We start from the raw sequence: 19575 nt of genomic DNA, 5'->3' as shown, positions 1-19575 counted from the left end.
CACATGCAGTATGCTGCAGACATGAGGACACGGGATCGTCTGCTTTACAGGTGAGCGATTGATTACATTTTGTGGTATAGCGCCTGATAAAGTCTGTTTTTAAAACAATAGTTATTTTTAATGAAGCTGAATTTAAAAGAACTGGTTTGTTTGATTTGACACTAATTTATGTTTGTGATCTGTACACTTTAAAGCTTGTATACCTGATTTACTTGAATCATCTCAGCAATATTTCAGAAATCCAATCAGTCTTTACTTTGAATGCACAAAGACAGTCAGACTTGATTATGGAAACCTTGTTTTACATTTTACCTGAATTAAATATCTTTTGATAAATCCCGGAATTTAAAGAACATAGCTGGTGGGCTTTTAACCATAAAAATGATCTCATACATTTAGTTTGAGCATCTTTACAGAAAAAAACGGTTTAATTAATTGATTTAGTTTTTTATTTTAAATCTGAAGGTTTCTTTAAGAGTTCAGTTGTGTTTCTTTAAAGCAACCCTTCGATGGTTTAAAGAAGGTTATTATTATTGAAAATGCTCTTTTTATTACTATTATTATTATTATAATTCTAATTTAATACTAGTAAAAAAAATGTAATCTATCAGGATTTCTGTCAGTTTAACTCAGCCAGTCTACGATCCAACAAAAAACTGTAACTTTCACCCCTCATCACTCTCACATCAACACTGCAGAGTCCCTACGGTGTTCATTAAAATTTGTTGCAAGACTGCTACAACATCTGTTCAATATGAACTTTGGATATTTAATACGATTCATTTTATAACAAGAAAATCCATCGATGTGTTCAAACAGACAGAAAGCAGTTATATGTCTTTCTTTTACATATATCCAAATACGCGTTCATGACAAGATCAAAGCAATACACTGGCAATTTGGATACTGTATGGCAACAAAATTAGAAAATGTGCTTTTCAGAACAACAGTTTGTTGTGATACATGTGTGAAGCAAACTTAAGTTTACAACCTAATGATGAATTAACTAACTAATGATGTAGAAGAACCCTAATCTTCTCTAAAACAAACCCAATAGGGCGTCTGACATCCCTCTATTCCTGCATGTTTGATTCTTGTTTGTGTGCTTGTATTTCAGCCTAAGTGTGTAGCTTGTCTCAATAGCTCTCAATAGTGTGAAAATTTAATTTATTAAAGTATATAATGTTCTTCTTCAACTCTGGGTAGTTAGTCAACTTTTAAGATAATGTAAAGGAGTGTGAGCAAAGTCCTCTTTTTTGCAAATCAGATCAAACAGTTCAATTCTCTTATGTGTTTTGACAGGTTTGATTAAACCATGGATAACGGAAGCTTGGGATTGCTCGCTGATGCCAACACATCTCTTCAAGATGAACTTCACTCCTGTCGTACATTGAGGAACCAGGCCTCTCGTATTTTCCTGTATGCCTTCCTCTCTGTTGGCATTGTCTGCACAGTGGTGGGGAACTTCCTAGTAGTCTTGTCCATTGCCTACTTCAAGCAGTTACAGTCGCCCACAAACTCCTTTGTCTTGTCCCTAGCAGTGGCAGACTGCCTTGTTGGACTGGTGGTGATGCCTTACAGTATGATTCGGACTGTGGAGGGATGCTGGTACTTTGGTGTTCTTTTTTGTGGGCTTCATTCCAGCCTGGATGTCATGCTCTGCACTGCCTCCATATTCCATCTGAGCTGCATTGCCTTTGACCGCTACTATGCCGTCTGCAACCCTCTTGTATACTCTTTAAAGATGTCCCACTGCCGGGTCACTCTCCTTATTGTTGTGTGTTGGGCTGTACCCATGCTTATTTCCTTTGGACCGATTATGCTTAATCTTCATATTGCAGGTGTTAACATCGTGCTCCCTAATGATGTTTGCGTGTTCTTAGTCAATCGTGTTTACGCAGTCATGGCCTCCTTGGTAGCCTTTTACTTACCGATGGCTATCATGCTAATAGCCTACTGGAAGATCTTTAAAGCTGCCAAAAGGCAGGCCATGCAGATCAGTGCCATGGAAAGCCAGATGGCTGCTGGAGTGGGCAAAGACTCGAGTAAGAAACAAAAGCACCGAAACACCATGAAGAGAGAAAGGAAGGCAGCAAAAACTTTGGGTATCATCATGGGAGTTTTCCTTCTCTTCTGGATGCCCTTCTTTACAGTCAACATTGTAGACCCCTTCATTGACTACAGCACCGAGGTGGTTGTTTGGGATATATTTTTGTGGCTAGGATATATAAACTCATCTCTTAATCCCTTCCTGTATGGTTTCTTCAACCGTTCCTTCCGTAGGGCTTTCCTCATGTTCATTGGCTGCAGGGTCTGCCTGCCAGGATCCTCCCCTTGGATGGAGCTATCTCACACCAGGAAAGAGGCAAATGAGCGAGCAGATAAACAATAGAACAAGTCTGAATAGTTTGTGTATGCAAACTAATCCTTAAAAGTAAGGGCTACATTTCTGTGATTCAACGGCACAATTGAGACAGCTCGTACGCCTTTTTTCTCAAAAGCACTGAATTATGTGTGAATAAATATGTAAAATAATTATAAAAATAGGGAAGTGCAACCAACCATAAAGAAGTCGCTTTAACGGTTAAGTCAATAAAAAAAATCCTTTGCTTTTAGTAGTACACTCTTTGAGGCAGTAAAAGACCTTTTAATGTCAGCTTTGTCCAGCAGCCTTTTGAGATGTTTGAAATAAATGATGTATGTTCATAGCTGTCAAGATACTGTAAGTCTCATTAGAGCATATTGAATTTCTCTTTAAATTACCCTTCTGTGGGCAAAGTATAAAAAGATCAGCAAAAGTTTAAAATGACTTATTATGATTCTATGTGGATATTACAAAAAAAAGATGTGATAGTGCAAGTTAGAACCAGAATCGGTTTAATTGGCAAGCTATATGTGCAAATACAAGGAAGTTGACTTACCTCTTTATGTACAAGTATTACATATTATATATTACATGACAAATCCCAGTCATAGTTCTGTGTGAAACCAGTCATCCATATGGAGACACTGGAAAAACTCTTTTATAAAATTAGTGGTGTTTTTTTGTTTGTTGTTTTGTGTTTTACTGTGCTTTTATCGTTTTCTGTATCAGTAAAAAAAATGATGATGATTATAATGTAACATAATGTAACACAATGTTCATGGTAGGAGTCAAATGTATATTAGTAATTCTTACTAATTTATTTGAATGTTTTTTTCCATTAAAAATATTAAGTTGTGTACATGTTTCAGAAGGATTAAAAAACACATGCTTCAGCAGGTTTTAGTCACTTTATAACAATATGAAGATTAAAAATGACCGCAGTTCATTTTAGCAGTGGCATGGTAAAACAAAAGTTTAGGTTTGGATCTTTTAGGTACTTCAAGGTTTTTTTTAAAAGTAATTCAGTAAGCTTTATAATCTACTGGTATAATTTCACAGCAATTTCGTTTTAAACTTTATTTAACCAGGAAGAAAAATAAACTTATTGAGATTAAAAATCTCTTTTTCAAGAGTGTCCTGGACAATACAAACACCAACACAGGTAACATAGTTTCAGACAGACAAGATAATAGCTTTACATTAGGTGAGAAAATGTACCATATACATCTTGGCCTTGCACCTTAGATACTGTATGTGCATTTTCTAAATAAATAAAAACAGCATAATTAAACACCACAAAATAGCCTTCATGACACAAGGCCTATTTTTATGTCGGGGTTCTTCCTCTTGTATTTGACTTTCTATTTTATGTTGATTAACATCTTCAAAAGAAGTTGAAGATTTGTCTTCGTCGTGTGTTATGTTGCAGAAAATGAAATTATTCATCAGCCTGTAACGCAGTAACTTTACGTGTAGAGGGCGCTCCGACACTTTCCAGGCACCGACGACGCAGTGACGTCTCACGGAACGACTGACTTCGGCAAACATCGTTTTTAATCGGAAACTGAAACGCAAGTCAAGGATGGAGGAGGAGGCACGCAAACTCCTCGATGAAGGAATACGAAAGAAATTGATCAGTCCTGGTAAAGGAGAGCTGTCGACTTTTCCAAATGGAACAAAGGTAAAAGCCCGCTGTGTCGGCGAGGAGAAGGGTTCAGTCCACGTCTCTTAATCAGACAGAAATACGACGAAGCATATGAGCTAATGCTAACGGCTAACATATTACACTCTGATATCAGCGACAAACACATCGCGCTCATGTACAAACATTACTGATTGTTTATATACTTTATGTATCTATGGTGATAAAACGTTAGATTTTCATTGGGGCTTTTTTTATTACGTTGCGTACCCCCATCAAATCTATTTTTTTTTTCATCTGATGGAAACATACATGGGGGCGGGACAGGATGGGGTGTGTTTTTGAGGACTGATTGGCCAGCCTAAAATGTCAATCAACATTTCATGGCTGTAATTGGCTAGAAAGTTTCGGCGAGAGTAGAATCAGATCAGGGTTGCTCAAAGTTAGGGCAGACTGCTCTTATGTGTCCAGGATACACAAGCTATCAGCTGCATCAATGATGATGTCGAACTCGTTGTTTTTAAACGATTAGCTGTGTTTGTAGATTAGTGTGTAATGCTGTGCTGTCCTTGTTCCACCAGGTGGTTTTCCATTATCGCACCAGCCTGTGTGATGGCACGGTGCTGGATGACTCCAGGACCATGGGGGCTTCTAGCAAACCCATGGAGCTCATCCTCGGCAAGAAGTTTAAACTAGCCGCTTGGGAGAGAGTGGTGATCACCATGAGAGAAGGCGAGATTTCAGAATTCACCTGTGACACCAAGGTTAGTGAGTTCAGTCTATCTGAGGAGATACAGCATGCACTAACATGATTTACATGTCTTCTTTAAACTCACTTTTGTGTGTGTTATTCTTTTTGCTACTTAATCACCTTTTTAGTTATCTTCAACTTATTGTTAAATCTTTGTATGCTGTCATTTGTTTCATTACTTTTTTCTTGCTGTATTCCCCTGTTTATATTAAATGTCTTTTATTTAAGATGTTTTTGTTGCATTTCTGTCTTTTTGCTTCATTTATTTTGTTTGCCTGCTTTTTATGTCCCTTTTCATTTCTTTTCTGTTTCCTCTACTGCATTGTAACATCATTTTTATGATTTACTTGTTCCAGTGATTTGCTTTTCTTGGTTGCCAGAAGCCTGAAGCACTTTTTAAATTCTTGTTTGTTAATATTGTTGGTCAGTAAAGATGCAATTGACAATTTCTGCTCTCCCCTCAGCACACAGCTCTCTACCCGCTTGTGTCGCAGTCCCTGAGAAACATCAGTGCTGGTAAAGATCCCCTGGAAGGCCAGAGACATTGCTGTGGCATTGCCCAGATCCACTCCCACCACTCTCTAGGGCACAAGGATCTGGATGAGCTTCAGTCCAGCCCACAGCCTCTCGTCTTCACTATCGAGCTGCTGCAGGTGAGTAGGCAGGGGGAGGCCCAAAGTAAAGCAAAGCCCTTTTAAAATAGAAGGTGGATTGATGTTTTGTTTTTTTCATGTACACAAAATACCAAGTTCCCTTTTTTTGAATCGCTTTCCGAAGGCAAATATTCTGAAACAGAGCTGTGAAGAAGACTGTATCATACTTTTTTAAAGTTTCTGGTTTTGCCTTTATTAGATAGGAAAGCTCAAGATAGACCGGAAATGTTGGGAAGAGAGAGTAGGGGATGACATGCAGCAGAGGAAGGCGGTCGGATTCAAACCTACGGCTGCTGCAACAAGGACTTTAACCTGGTGCATTGGGTGCGCGACTTAACCACGAGACTATCTGGCGCTCCTTTCATTCTGTTTTGGAACATGTTACACACACATGCACAAACATGATCATATAGACTTGCACTAATGGAGAGATGTTGATGATTCAAGAGTCCTTACCTCTACTTTGATATCTTTGGGTTGTGGACACAAGATGTCTTCTCCGGACGTCTTGTTGGGCTGTAAAATACCACTTGACGTTATACCATTGTACGACAAAACAAGTTCGTGACAACTCTCTATACTAAATAAAAGGTGTTCTTATGTTTATATTCTGACATTGGCGCAAACGAATACTGAAAAACGTTTCTCTGTAAGTATGATGCGTTCCATTTGATCTTGGAAGTGGGTAATTCAAAGTTGATAGAATGATACGTCAGCAGGAACGTCCCCCTGAAGTCAGAATTCCGGCTTGGAATCTCGGAGAACTTTCAGTAGCCCAGGCTAAAATCCAACATGGCTGCCAGGTAGGGATGTAATGATTCTCTCAACTCCCGATACACAACACTGAGTTCACGATATCTACGATTCTCTCGTTTTATTTTACAAAATAAGACTCGAGAAGAATTATGAGATGACGGAAAGATTCTTTTAATTTTTTTATTTTTATTTTTATTTTTTATAAAAACACCAACACAGGTCTCAAACCCGCTTGTTAGGAGGGTTAGGCTTCGCAGCTGCCACAATGACGCCTGCTTGTTACAACCAACAGCCTCTGCTCTCCAGCTGCTGACGCTCACAATATTACTGCGATTCCTTTTTCAGAGTACAGATGTGAACCTTCACACTTTTGAATAGATTATTAAATGCCTCACGATCAGTCTTTACATCACGTCCATGTTGCCTATGCTGGGACGCGGTTTATTCAGGTGTGACATCATTCCCGGCACTCAGGCTTGAGTAAAGGGAACACACTGTAAAGTAGTCCAATATGAAAACATAATCCAAAGTGAAAAGCCTCCCTAAAAGACAACATCCAGTGATTTGACCCTGACTTGATGATGATCTTCCTCCTCTTCCTTTCCCTCTCAGGTTCTGCCTCCGGGATCTTTCCAGCTCGACGTTTGGGCTATGACAGACGAAGAGAAACTCGAGCTTGTACCTCAGATCCATGAGGAGGGCAACGCGCTTTTCAAACAGGGCCAGATTAAGGAAGCCTCCGAGAAGTATTACAATGGCATTGCCTGCTTGAAAAATCTCCAAATGAAAGTAAAGTCTCATATTAATACAAGACAACACAAATCTATGTTTTAGTTTGTAAGAAAACAACAAAAAACAAACTCTGTGACTTTTGTCTGCCCTGGTAGGAGCATCCTGGAGATGAAGTGTGGGTAAAGTTGGACAACATGATCACGCCACTGCTCCTTAACTACTGCCAGTGCAAGCTGCTACAGGGCCAGTACTACGAAGTCATCGAACACTGCACGTCTTTGGTCTTCAAATATGAGGGTAGGGCTTTGAGCTTCTATTAATCACTGATAGGAAAACTCATTTGCCATTTCATCAATTAATATACAGAACAAACAATATACACGATCCAATCAGAATACACAACAAGCAGATCAACAACAAACACTGTTGAAACATTTGAGACATAATTAACAGACGTGAATTAGATCACTGTTAAAGTCTCTATTGTTTACTGTAGCCAGCATTAATGGCTGTATGGATGTATGGCTGGCTGGAGTGTACAAAGCTGTTTGCTAACCACTAATTATTAACAGAAGAAGAAGAAGAAACCATTAGTGCCAGGTGTCGAGGTGCCAAGTCTTCTGCAGCCGCCAAAGAGTTTTCTGTGGAAGTCTCCAAAAAGAATAAACACAAAAACGTCGTGGCACTGGATAGCCTTGCAGTCACTGCATGTTGTATGTCCCACGCACACAGCGTCACAGAGTCCTCATCATGTGACCTGCCTTACGCTGCATGTCATCCCACACTCTCTTCCCCGAGTGTTTTCTGATTCTCCTTTAGCGGTCCTTTTTGCTCTTTTCAAAAAAAGAGCAAGCGTCTCCAGATAAAAACGAGACGCTCACAAGTTTACACTTACAAAAACAGGGACACATATATATGAAACGGATAAAAAAATAAGAATAAAATGATATAGCTAAACTCTACATCTAACAGTGTTTTCAGTACACTGTGTTTTTATCTTCCCGAAATGACCTTGATCTTTTAAGGAGTATGTGTGACAACAGCTTAAGAGACATTTACAGACTTTCTTTACATAAACTATTTATCATTTTATCATCAACCTAGCATATTCTACAACTTAGTGTTCTCGTTGTGCATGGTGTGAAGTCGATCACCAGGTCATTGACTTTTCTCAAATCTATCAATCACACGTTCATTTCTAAGTGTACAAAAGCTTTAATTTAATTCCTCTGCTCTTTTTTTTTCTTCCTTCAGACAATGTGAAGGCCTTCTACAAGCGAGCGAAGGCCCACGCTGCAGTGTGGAACGAGACAGAGGCCCGGGCCGACTTCGCTAAGGTGTTGGAGCTAGACTCGTCTCTGGAACCATCTGTCGCCAAGGAGCTGAGGGCCATGGAGGAGAGGATCCGCTCCAAAGAGAAGGAGGAAAAGGGTCGCTACAAAGGCCTATTCAACACACCTGCCACTGCCACCACAGTCAGTCTCCTTTTGTTTTTGCTCTTATCTCTACCTCACCCAGGTGTTTTTCTTGACACTGTTTTGTCCTACAGAAAATACTCTGAAGTGTAAGAAATGTCTGTTCTTCCTCTTCACAGGGTTGAATCTCTCAGTGGTTTGGAACAAGAGAATGTCTGGTAATTTCAAGATGAAGGAGAGAGAGAGACAGACAGACAGTGGACATTGCCGCTGTTCTAGTTTTACCCAAGCCGAACACCCTGACACCCAGCAGAACCCTCCTCACACACCGTCAGGCTCCCCACACAAGTGCACAAGCAGGTCACACTTATTGTACCAATCCTGTTTGTCTGCTTTATTTATCTAAGTCCTTCTCTTAAAATGTTAATTTCCCAATCGATTGCTGACATCATCAGTTTGACTTTAAAGACAGTCATACGTCCCAGAGAAGTCTGATGTCCGTCCTGGTCAGCAGCAGAACACACTTACAGTATCACCGTCTTTAGTCTACAAGAAGTCTGGATTACTTTTTTTATATATATATATAATCTGTTATGTGTTGCTTAATAACTTGCTCTGAGCAATAGGCTGCATATTGAATGTTATCTAAGGCATCAATATTTACAGGAAATGCTGCAGTAAGATTTTTTTTTTCTTATATGAATGATGTATCTGCTGTTTGGGAAGTCATTTTAAAGCAACTTAGCAATTCGCAAACATCAATTTAATGTATTTAAATGAGTAGTTATAGCATTTCTTTTGTTCCACTTTCTCTGTCAGCGTGCACAGGTGTTAGATTGTAACTGTAAGCCAAAAAAAAAGCAGTAAGAAATGCCTAGAACTGAGAAAAAAAGGTGTTTGTTTTTGCACAAGGGACATCACAAACCTCTGCTTTGAATCATTAGACTCCCTTTTTTCGATTCTCGGGTCACATTGGTGGCCCTGGAGTACACGGTAGACCATTATCTCCTCCTGGGGACGCAGAGCTGACTGTGACAATCACTTTATAACACACAGGGTCTTGTGTTGCTTTGCTTTCTCATCTGTACCACCTTCGTACATGTTATACTTCAGTTGTGTTCTTGGTTCTGTAAAGCCCTCAGCGAGACGCTAAGAAGCTCTTGTGACTTCATAAGTGCAGCAGAGCTACCTGAATCTATGTTGTGATTATGTTATTGAAAATAAATGTTTATCCCCAGATTTGTATTGTTCTATTTGTAATTTATTGTTTTAAAAGTCGTATGTAAATTCCGCCGCCACAGGACTCTCAATCAAAAGAATAGGCAGGGAATAATGGGAGTGATTCTCTTTGTTTCTCCACCCTAACACCACCAGTGTAAGCTAACTCCCAGTTGACCGTAGTGAAGATGAACGGCTGAAACGTTTACCAACGATGTATTCCAAGTACACTTCACAATACGTCTTTATCACAGCAGCACATGCAGCATTCAGAAGCACTTTTTGAATAAACATTTGTTTATATGCCAACGATAAACACGTCTGTCACAAAGAAATGTCCAGTTACAACTATATCAAATTACGTATTTCTCTGGCTTCGATTACTATAGAAAATATTTGAGCTACTGTAAGTACTCAAATAAAAAATGACAGGTTTAGACATTTAAAATTGAGATGTTTTAGACTAAAAATAATACATATTACACCTTCAGGTATTTGTTGCTGTCAAACAGATTTTAAGTATTGATTATCTCTGGTTACTGTCCCAGTGGGTTTCTAAAAAGATTCAGTTTATTTATTTCATATCTCCACACAGTGGTTTCTTAGAACTCCTGTTGCAGGAGTCCACTTCGGTCTCTGCCACATTCCCAGACAAAATCATTAGGTGAACCAAGACAAGTATAACATAAAACCCATTTTACATATGAAACGGACAACACATTTTATTTTTTTAATTATTTAATTAAGATATACATACTGAACTGCAAAAATCTGGTTTACAAAATTGTTTTACTAACAAAATGACTTGAGATGTAAAGAGTTTTTAGGGTTGAAAAAACATTGTGTTTACTCTACAAAACATGTCGAAAACAAAGAGGATGAATGGAAATGGGGCATAGTGAAAATGCACAGTTTGATAGAAGAATATTCACCGTCTGTGCGGCCGTGTTAAGAAGAGAAAAATTAGCTCAGGTGCAGTTTGAACATGAATTTCATCATCGGAGAAAACAAAACTTCCTTGGTCAATTACCATAATTGAACAATGTACACTTACAACACTTCCATCCATTTGACTACGGTCAACAACCAGAGATTTACTCAAACTGCATTTTGTGTACACCACAGGTCACTGGAAGGTTGTAATGAACAAAATGTGTGTGGTGGAATGCAGGAACAGTGGAGAGACAAGTAGGATATAATGCACATATAAAAAAGCCAGTGAGAAAAGTGGTGCGTGTCTGTGTGTGTGTGTGTGTGTGTGTATGCATGTGTGTGTGTGTTTGGGGGGGGGGGGGGGGGTAAAAAAGGGCTTGTAAAACAGACAATCCTTTCAGAGATCAGGCTCTACAGGGGAAAGAGAGGTGAAGGGGTCTTTCTGCAAAGGTTATGTGCGGGCGCTTCTCTCCGTCTCTGCCAGACACTCCCTGACCAGTGCACGAGCATGGATTATACCTGAGTGGGACGACAGCAAGGTGCAAGGAGGTTAAATAACACAATCTAACATTTATTAAACTAAATTGCAAAAATAATTGAAAGGACTTTTTGCCTTCTGCGTCACATCAAATTGATCACAGGTCCACAATTTAACATTAGAGGCAAAGCGAGCGGTCTCAGGGTCTTAGGTCTTTTTTTTTTTTTTCTTTTTCACAGCTTACATCTTTTGAACTTTTTTATCACGTGACTGCCCTGCAAATAATCACATTGATTCTTCCATTATTTTCTGAATGTCGGTTACGCTTAATTGCTCAGCTCTAACATATACAGTAGCTGAAAAAAAAAACGTTATTTTAAGCCACCAGCTGAAACCTGTGTGATAAATACAGTCGCGTTTTAAACTAAGTAACCACACATACAATGAAACAGGAAGACTCTCAAACATGGTTCTGTGAGAAAGACTGTGAAGATATCATGTGACACCAGATCATCATAGAATGAATTGACTTCCTGTTTGCACTGTGAAGGATCTGCAGATCACGCGCTCGGTGACGCAAGTTGGTTTTCAAACAGCATCAGGAGCAGCTGTTGGAGCTCTCATTGAGACAAAAGAGGACTCTAATTCATCTGGTTCTTTTTCGATTGAAGTAAGGCGGAGGGCGCCTGCTGTTAATGCTTCAGAAATAAAGAGCTGTGGGAAACGCTGCCAAGAAGTGAGAACTCTTTTCCTCACCAGCTGGGTAAAGAATCGTTAGACTACAAAGAGTTTACTGAAATATTTGATGTTTTTGATATTTTGTGGGTTATGCATGGACACTTACACTCCTGTGTGCAGAAGTATATTTCATTTATATGAAATGAAATTAGAGCCTGAATGTGTCAAAAACAATCTGGTAAAACAAACCAACAACAGTTATTCAAATACAACGGATGTCCCTAAATAACAGAACAGAATAACTGTGCTCTACTTTGAATTATTAGAGTCTCACATTTCAAAGGTTTGTTTAATTTGATATCGGTCAACCTAACGACAGGCAGAGAGCTGAGGTGGGTTTTAAGCCTCTTGACCAGGGGTGCCCAACACGTAGATCATGATCTACCAGTCGATCGCAAAGGCAGTGTGGGTAGATCGTACAGCATTATAAAAAGTAGACGTCAGCCTATCGTCCATCCTCACTATGGAGAGGAAAAAAAGGGCTTGGCGCTCCACGCCTCGGTGTTTTTCTCTTAAGTTTCGTTTCATTAAAACCAAAAGTAAGCACAGTGACAACGTGATTGCAAGTTTATTTTTAGAACGACAGTTAGACGAATCGGAGCAAAGATGTAACGTAGTGTTAAGAGGCAGCATCAATCAAGTTATCATTTGTTGCAGCAAGAACAGCAGAGGATGATGAGGCAAAGAGGAGGAAAGGTGAGAACTGTAATAAACTAAGAGGATGAAAAACATAGTGAACGAGCCAAAGATGAAACAGAGATGTAAATGAAGCCTAGGCTGAATAATGAAAGGAAATGCAATCATTTAAAGGCCTTGTTCAGTCACAGTATGAATTATCCATCAATAATATTATTTGGATGGATAAGTAATATTGTGACTAAACATGGCATTACAGTTATAGGAAGTAGTATAATTGGACTTTTGATTTTAAAAATTCAATAGAGGAGGAGACAGGAGAGAGAGATGAAGAGGTTGAAGGGACAGAAGACAGGAGGAGAGGAGAGAGAAAGAGCAGGAGAAGGAACCAGCGATGACTCAACGATTCATCGTTGAGTCAGGTCCAGGAGCTGTAAGCCCATTATCAGCCCAGGACCCAGCTACATAAAAAAGACCAGGACCTAGTATACATTCAAAGACCAGGACCTAGTATACATTCAAAGACCAGGACCGAGTATACGTTCAAAGACCAGGACCTAGTATACGTTCAAAGACCAGGACCTAGTATACGTTCAAAGACCAGGACCGAGTATACATTCAAAGACCAGGACCGAGTATACATTCAAAGACCAGGACCGAGTATACATTCAAAGACCAGGACCGAGTATACGTTCAAAGACCAGGACCTAGTATACGTTCAAAGACCAGGACCTAGTATACGTTCAAAGACCAGGACCGAGTATACGTTCAAAGACCAGGACCGAGTATACGTTCAAAGACCAGGACCGAGTATACATTCAAAGACCAGGACCTAGTATACATTCAAAGACCAGGACCTAGTATACATTCAAAGACCAGGACCGAGTATACATTCAAAGACCAGGACACAGCTACAAAGGCCAGAGTCTCTGTCTCTCACCTTAACCTATTCCAAACACTTAATATGCAGTTAAAGAGCTACATTCTAAATAAAGAGATGTTTTGCATGGTAGATCATTTTGACTTGGTCATTTTAAAAGTAGCTCCCATGCCGAAAAAGTGTGAGCACCCCTGCTCTTGAAGAACCGCAACATTGCACCCGCCTGTCAATCATGTCAGCTACTCAACTAAACTATGAATAACGTTTCTTTATAAAAATCAAGACGCACAGTGTGAGTCTGTGAGGACAATAACTCATCAGACCTCTTTCATTTTTCAACCAGGCTGTAAACGTGTTCGTATCTGCTGTATAAACGGGGCCACGTGACTTCCTGGTGTTTCTGGAGCCAGCCTCAAGCAAACACCCGGATTTTGAATGTCTGCATTGGCTTCATTTGTCAAGACCACAGGTGGCCGCTTGCTTTACAGACCTCTAACCCTGGCTAATTTACAGACCTCGTCACTAGTTAGGTTTAGGAATTCATTTACATGTGAAATAGACATACAAACTGATTATTGCAGTAGACAGAGATAAAGCCGACAAAGACAGGCAGATTAAAGACAATGACTAAGAATGAGAAAAAAGACCTTCACCTGTAATGACAGCTCTGAACAACTAAAAAGAAAAGAGGAATAAAATATGCTAAGCTAAAAAAACATGTGCGTTTTATTTCATTAAATTAAGAATAAATCATTTGTGCCTTCCTGAACAAACACAGAGCAGGTTCTTTTATTCCTATCAGTCAGTTACCTGGTTCATCAGTCTCACTGGGCGGCTTCATTTCCATAACAAAAGCACAGAAAGTACAGAGGCAACGGCACAATCTGCACTTTCATTAACTATTCAGGACACACGTACACTTCACCCTGCACCGTAGCTGGTGTTTTTTTTGACAAGAACAATGTACCTCTCTTTAGCCTCTCCATAGCGCTCTTGCTCCCTGCGTATGTTGGCCTGATCTCGCGGCTCATCTCCTCGATGACGGAGAGAAGCTCGCTGTAGGTGGACCCTTGAGACACTTTGACAGGCTGTTAATCATAAAGAGAATAAAGAAAACATTATTCACCTGGGAATGAACATCACATGTAAGGACAGGACAATGCCAGGTGTAGACTCTTTCTAAATAATAATGTGATGTCAAATATAAAGGGAAACACGGCCAGAGAATTTTCACTTTTAAAAATGAAAATGAAACTCAGGAGATTTCCTTCGAGACCCCCTCACAGAAAAAAGTCCCCCAGAAAATATTTGCTTTCCGACGTGAATGTAGATGTGCTTCCCGCCATGTGCGAGCGAGAGCCTGCTGCAACACTGCTCCTGTAAATGCACCGTGTGATGTCTTATGTTCAAATTGCAGATTTCTATGCCGTACTTTGAATTATTCTTTTGTGCGGCTGCTTGCTGCTGCTGTTATCCTTCACTATTATTTTATTAGGAATATCATTGCAGTACGCTATGTCACCAACATTAGGCCACTACACACGCTGATCATAGAGATGAAAAATAGAGAGACATTTTCCAAACGCGATAAAGGTTATTTTAGCATCTTTATTAAAAGAACTGATGATGATGATGATGATGATGATGATGAATGTCAAAGGGGGAAAAAAAATAGACAAAAGTGTGTCTGTGTAGAAAAGAGCAGAGTGAAGCTGTTTGTAGATGCACTCCCACTACAGTTACAGGTACAGTTTATGCACGACTACAAGCAGGTGGGTACACAGCGTTGACAGTGTTGTGGCTGTATCTGACTAAAATGACTTGAGGAAGCTGTGGTCCCTCCAGGCGGGCGGCCCGGGTTCAGGTCTGACCTGTGGCTCTTATCCGCGTGTTATTCCCCCGTCTCTCTCTCTTTTCTGTCCACTGTCCTGTCTCTACAATGAAGGCACGAAAAGCCCCAAAAATAATAATAATAATAATAATAATAATAATAAGCCACAAAGTCAGTGCTCTCTGTCATGTTCTCTGTTTTGTTCTCCGATGTGCAGACCCAATCACGCGCGCCTTTATTTAATTATTTTTCTCGAATTTGCCTGAAGCACGCTTCAAGATCACGTAAAGCAATACATGTGTTGTATTACAACGTTGAGTACAATGGTAACCGACCGTGCTCAGGCCCGGTTAGTCCTGGAGAAGTGTGAGTGCAGGCCAGCGGGGGGAATGGGGAGGGGGGGGGACAATCATGTTTAAGCAAGGTACGGCTTTGCCAGTGTGAGTGAGAGAAAAAGTCTCTGAGCTAACCGACTGTACGTGAGGTAAGCCTATGTACAGCAGACATACCTGAACAAATCCCATGGAGGGCGGACCAAAGTCGCTGAAAGCCGGCCGAAAGTTTGAAGACGAGGGTAGAGATGGGGACGGCACAGAAGAGCCTGGACAGAAGAGGAAGATAGATGTAACAGATTATAACACAGGGTGAAAACCTGCCTCCTCAAACACTGCAGACGTCTGTCCCTGTAAAGTTCTCTGATACACAGAAGATTGAGCGAGTTTGTTGTTTGTTTAAAAATGGAAAAAAGAAAAAACTTTGTTTGAGTTCTGTACCAGGGCTCTTACTGTGTCCACAGTAAATGTGCAGATTATTTTATGTTTCACTATTAGTTTAGCTTCCATCAAAGTATTGTATTGTAAAGTAAGTATTTGTTGAGTGTTTGACGTAAACTCCAAGGCCCTGGTGTTCAGCGTTTTATAACTTAGAGAAACATCAGCATGTTCAGTGTTCAGGCTGCGTTGGGATCAAACCTGGAGGTGTATGGTTGGAGCCAGAAGGCGCAGGAGCAATGGGTTTGTAACTCATGGCGATGTCAGCAGGCAGCTCCCCGTACGACGCGCCACTTCCTTCGGTCCCGTCAACCCGGTGCTTATACAGCTTTACTGGTGGTTTTGAGCTCCTAAGAGCTGATTCAAAAGACAAAACACACAATAGTGCTCATCTCATTCCATTTTTAAACTCAAGCAAATTGGCTAAATTGTTGTCACACGCAGGTTCCAGTACATCAATATGCAGAAGCAATCTGAGAGAGGCAACCGCCACGATTTCTCTTCAATATAAATATGAGATTCAGACGATTAATTGGAAAGCACAACAAACATTTTGTCAACACCATGGAAAGTTTGCAGTTTTTTTTAGTCATGGCCATACATCAGTCACTTATAAATGTGTATGAAACATTAAACTGTATTCATTTCTTTCAGAGCAACACTGAACACGTGTTTTGTAAAGATAGAGTGACATGATGAATACAAAAAAAGATACCTTTTGGTTCATGGCTGGCACATTCGCAGTTAGCAAACAAGTGCATGCACAGTTCACTTCAGTCAATTGAAGCTTAAAGTGAATTAAGCTTTATCCAAACTGTCCTTGTAATTGCATTTCACCTCAGACCATCAGCCTGGCTTGCACATAAAGCTGCAGACTTTTATCAAACAATTCCCTCGCATGAAGAAGTATCACTTTTTTTAGGACTTTCGACGAGATGGTTTCAAAAGACGAACACAACAAACCAGGAAAAGTCTTGAACTTCTTGTGTTAAAAAATCCCAAACTGCCTGGCAACTAAAAATAATATGACTCTTGTGTTTTTACAAATCTGTCCAAGACATTCACCTACAATCTTCTTCCAATTCCTCTCAGTTCCCGTCCTTCACATGTGTATATCCTGTTGTATTTCTTATGGTTTATACATGTGAAGTTCACATTGTATTGGTCTTTGAAGATGAAATGTGCTAATGGATTTATGAAAGACACAACGTTATAGTGAATAGCATGGTAGCAAACATTACATGTCCCTTTATTAAATGTGCTTCACACCATTTGCGTTTTAAAAAAGTGATTGTGGCATGTGTTTATCTATTATTATCATTATTACTTCTACAATCCTTCTTCTCATATTTGTGCAAGTTGTCTTTTACATTTGGTTGCTGATGACCTTTACTGTGAGACTTCATTATTATCATATCAGACGATCTGCATGTATTACCTGACAGCTTATAAAATAAGATAAAATGAGATATTACTTTATTAATCCCCAATCGGGAAATTCAGGCGTTCAATCAATGAAAAAGTCAAAAACAGAATAAAATAGTAACATAAATTAAATTAGAAAAATATTAGAGAAGATATACAGAAGACTTTACATAACTGGCTGAACTCAACAGGAAAATGAAGAAGTCATGTGCAGTGGATGGCAGGTTAAAGAAGTGACAAGTGAGATATATATATATATATATATATATATATATATATATATATATATATATATATACACTCTACCACTACTACTACTACTATACTGAGATTATAAAACAAGACACACTGCGCTTCTGCAGATTTTCACAAATCCTGTCAGTGTTTGGATTTCAAACAAGGGTCTGTCCGAGTTAAAGGTGCAGACTGAAACAACGACGTTAGCTGAACAGGAAGGTGACTGACCTAGCTAGACGAGCTAGCTTTCGCCGGTTAGCATAACAACAGAAGTAGAAGGCAAAAATAAAAATAAAATACGATACCGTGATATTATTCTACAAACAGACAGTGATGTTGTCGACCATTCAGAAGACAGTGGACGAATTTTAAAAAGTGTTGGGCTTTTTTTTTACCTTTGTAAGGAGATTTTAATATCCTCTGTGGAAAGGAAAGAACTGGCTGGCTTTTCCTGTTTGTCAGTCTGCGGCTGCGCAGAGGAAAACGCGTAGTGTACTTCTTTTACAGCGATATGATTGGATAATGTAGTAACCTATGACATCTGTTCAGAACGCCCCTGTGATCATTAGTAAGTAATAAATAAGTATACAGCGGCATGTATGTCATGTTCATATAAACTCAGTACCATATCTTTGGTCAATCACTTGGAAGAAAGAGCGTCTTTAATTTCGTTCATTAAAAAACAAAATTGAATTTGACGGCAATCATATGATCGACGCTTGTAAACAAAAACACAGCAATAGATAATGTTAGTCAATGTGTCAGCATGGTTCAAACAATTAACTCTGAAAGTTAGAAATTTCTCCTATATATAAAATTGTTTCATGAATGATTTTGAAGATGCTGTTTTGGGTTTTTTTTTGTAATCCTATCAGTCTTCAGCAATAAAAAACAGAACATATGAATGTGTTAGTCTACTTAGGAGTAACACCAAAAAAAGTAAGTATTTTTCTTTTCATATTTAATGTGTTACTTTATAGTGTGTACCAGGAGAAATTATTGGTCATAGATGGTGTTATTTTTTTTAAACTGATCTCCAACCTCAAACAAACCATCAAGTAACCTTGCTCAGCTAGAGTCCATCACAATGTTGTTTTGCAAAAGGGATGTCAAGTCTGAATATGAATTTGAGTCAAATATGAGAGAGGAAAATGTTCTGTGTTTGACCTAAAAAAAAACACTTGTCTCGCCACAACTGTGGCTCAATTAGCTTCTTATGAGAGAATAACATATTCTCTGTTGGACAAGCTGGATCAGTATATGTTTACGTGGGGCCCTTTCATTGCTTGGCTATCAGTCCCTGTAACTTAAGAGGTCAACTTTGTCATTTGATTAATTTTAACATTGATCAGATCTATTTACCTTGGGGAAACAGTGTGTGCACTATTATCTTGAATGTCATTGTGATAATTTTGTTTCAATTTAGTTTTTTTTCTTCTTGTTTTTTTTTGTTTAATGTTTTGTTTCTGTCTTTGTTATTGCCTGTTTGAAAAGCAATAAAAAATGTTGAATAAAAAAAAGTCATGTTTCATGCAGTGCAAACGACTGATTCCAAAAATTGAGATAGTCAATGTTTATTTGGGTTATCTGGTGCTGTAATGACACACAGCAAACATACAGTAGTCAGACACTAAGAATCTAGTAACTTCTAGTAAACAAAAAACACATCACACCTGTCCTCCCTGTACAATACAGAAACACTGTTAAAATATAGCTCTAGCAAAAGTTCAGTCAGCAAGACTTTACATTGTGCACTGGTTTTATTGTTCATTCTCCTATTATGTCACATCCCTGCTCCAAGTATGCTGACATATTTTGTTGTAATCAGGTGTTCACATCTATCATGATTTGATCTTGTTTAGTTTTGTATTTTGCATTTTCTGTCTAATGTGGTGATTGTAGAGATTGTGTATTAGACAGTGGAAAAGAAATGAACACAATTTTTTTTTTTTTTTTCTCTATTCCCAAATGTTTTCGCGAATCACCTCCCTACTTCTTATCACAATTATACTAATATTGATGCACAATATCATCATTGTGCATCAATATTAGTATAATTCATTCATCATTGGTTCGACCGGTTTGAAAGACCTTTCTTGCCCTTTTCTGACATAT

General features: G+C 39.1%; 3 protein-coding genes across 3 annotated transcripts; 2 read left to right on the top strand and 1 right to left on the bottom strand.

Moving 5' to 3' along the window:
• Positions 1 to 2392, top strand: LOC306819991 (5-hydroxytryptamine receptor 4; the record flags this gene model as incomplete). Its single annotated transcript, XM_079337617.1, has 2 exons — positions 1 to 50; positions 1303 to 2392. The coding sequence occupies exon 2, from the start codon at positions 1316 to 1318 to the stop codon at positions 2390 to 2392; it is 1077 nt and encodes a 358-aa protein (XP_079193743.1). The 5' UTR covers positions 1 to 50; positions 1303 to 1315.
• A 1500-nt stretch (positions 2393 to 3892) lies between these two features.
• aip (aryl hydrocarbon receptor interacting protein) lies at positions 3893 to 9553 on the top strand. The gene is made up of 7 exons (XM_079338540.1): positions 3893 to 4046; positions 4589 to 4771; positions 5223 to 5411; positions 6780 to 6956; positions 7055 to 7196; positions 8154 to 8374; positions 8494 to 9553. Exons 1-7 carry the CDS (start codon positions 3948 to 3950, stop codon positions 8497 to 8499), a joined length of 1017 nt encoding a protein of 338 aa, XP_079194666.1. The 5' UTR covers positions 3893 to 3947; the 3' UTR covers positions 8500 to 9553.
• Positions 9554 to 10252: 699 nt separating this feature from the next.
• cdk2ap2 (cyclin dependent kinase 2 associated protein 2) lies at positions 10253 to 17938 on the bottom strand. Its single transcript, XM_079337540.1, has 5 exons — positions 17856 to 17938; positions 16000 to 16155; positions 15538 to 15629; positions 14165 to 14285; positions 10253 to 10984 (listed from the first exon to the last, which is right to left on the bottom strand). The coding sequence occupies exons 2-5, from the start codon at positions 16052 to 16054 to the stop codon at positions 10917 to 10919; spliced, it is 336 nt and encodes a 111-aa protein (XP_079193666.1). The 5' UTR covers positions 16055 to 16155; positions 17856 to 17938; the 3' UTR covers positions 10253 to 10916.
• Between the last annotated feature and the right edge of the window lie 1637 nt (positions 17939 to 19575).

This window comes from Symphodus melops, assembly GCF_947650265.1.
Source record: "Symphodus melops genome assembly, chromosome: 2".
NCBI classification, from domain to species: Eukaryota; Metazoa; Chordata; class Actinopteri; order Labriformes; family Labridae; genus Symphodus; species Symphodus melops.
The sequence above is the reverse complement of the archived record's forward strand: the minus strand, read 5'-3'. Positions and strand labels throughout refer to the sequence as shown.

Coding starts and splice junctions, on each gene's coding strand:
- cdk2ap2 (XM_079337540.1), bottom strand. CDS start 16,054: ATGAGTTACAAACCCATTGCTCCTGCGCCTTCTGGCTCCAACCATACA. Junction 15,630..15,999: donor CTCCAACCATACACCTCCAG/GTTTGATCCCAA, acceptor TCTTCTGTCCAG/GCTCTTCTGTGCCGTCCCCA. Junction 10,985..14,164: donor TATGGAGAGGCTAAAGAGAG/GTACATTGTTCT, acceptor CGTCCCACTCAG/GTATAATCCATGCTCGTGCA.
- aip (XM_079338540.1), top strand. CDS start 3,948: ATGGAGGAGGAGGCACGCAAACTCCTCGATGAAGGAATACGAAAGAAA. Junction 4,772..5,222: donor AATTCACCTGTGACACCAAG/GTTAGTGAGTTC, acceptor CTCTCCCCTCAG/CACACAGCTCTCTACCCGCT. Junction 7,197..8,153: donor TTTGGTCTTCAAATATGAGG/GTAGGGCTTTGA, acceptor TTCTTCCTTCAG/ACAATGTGAAGGCCTTCTAC.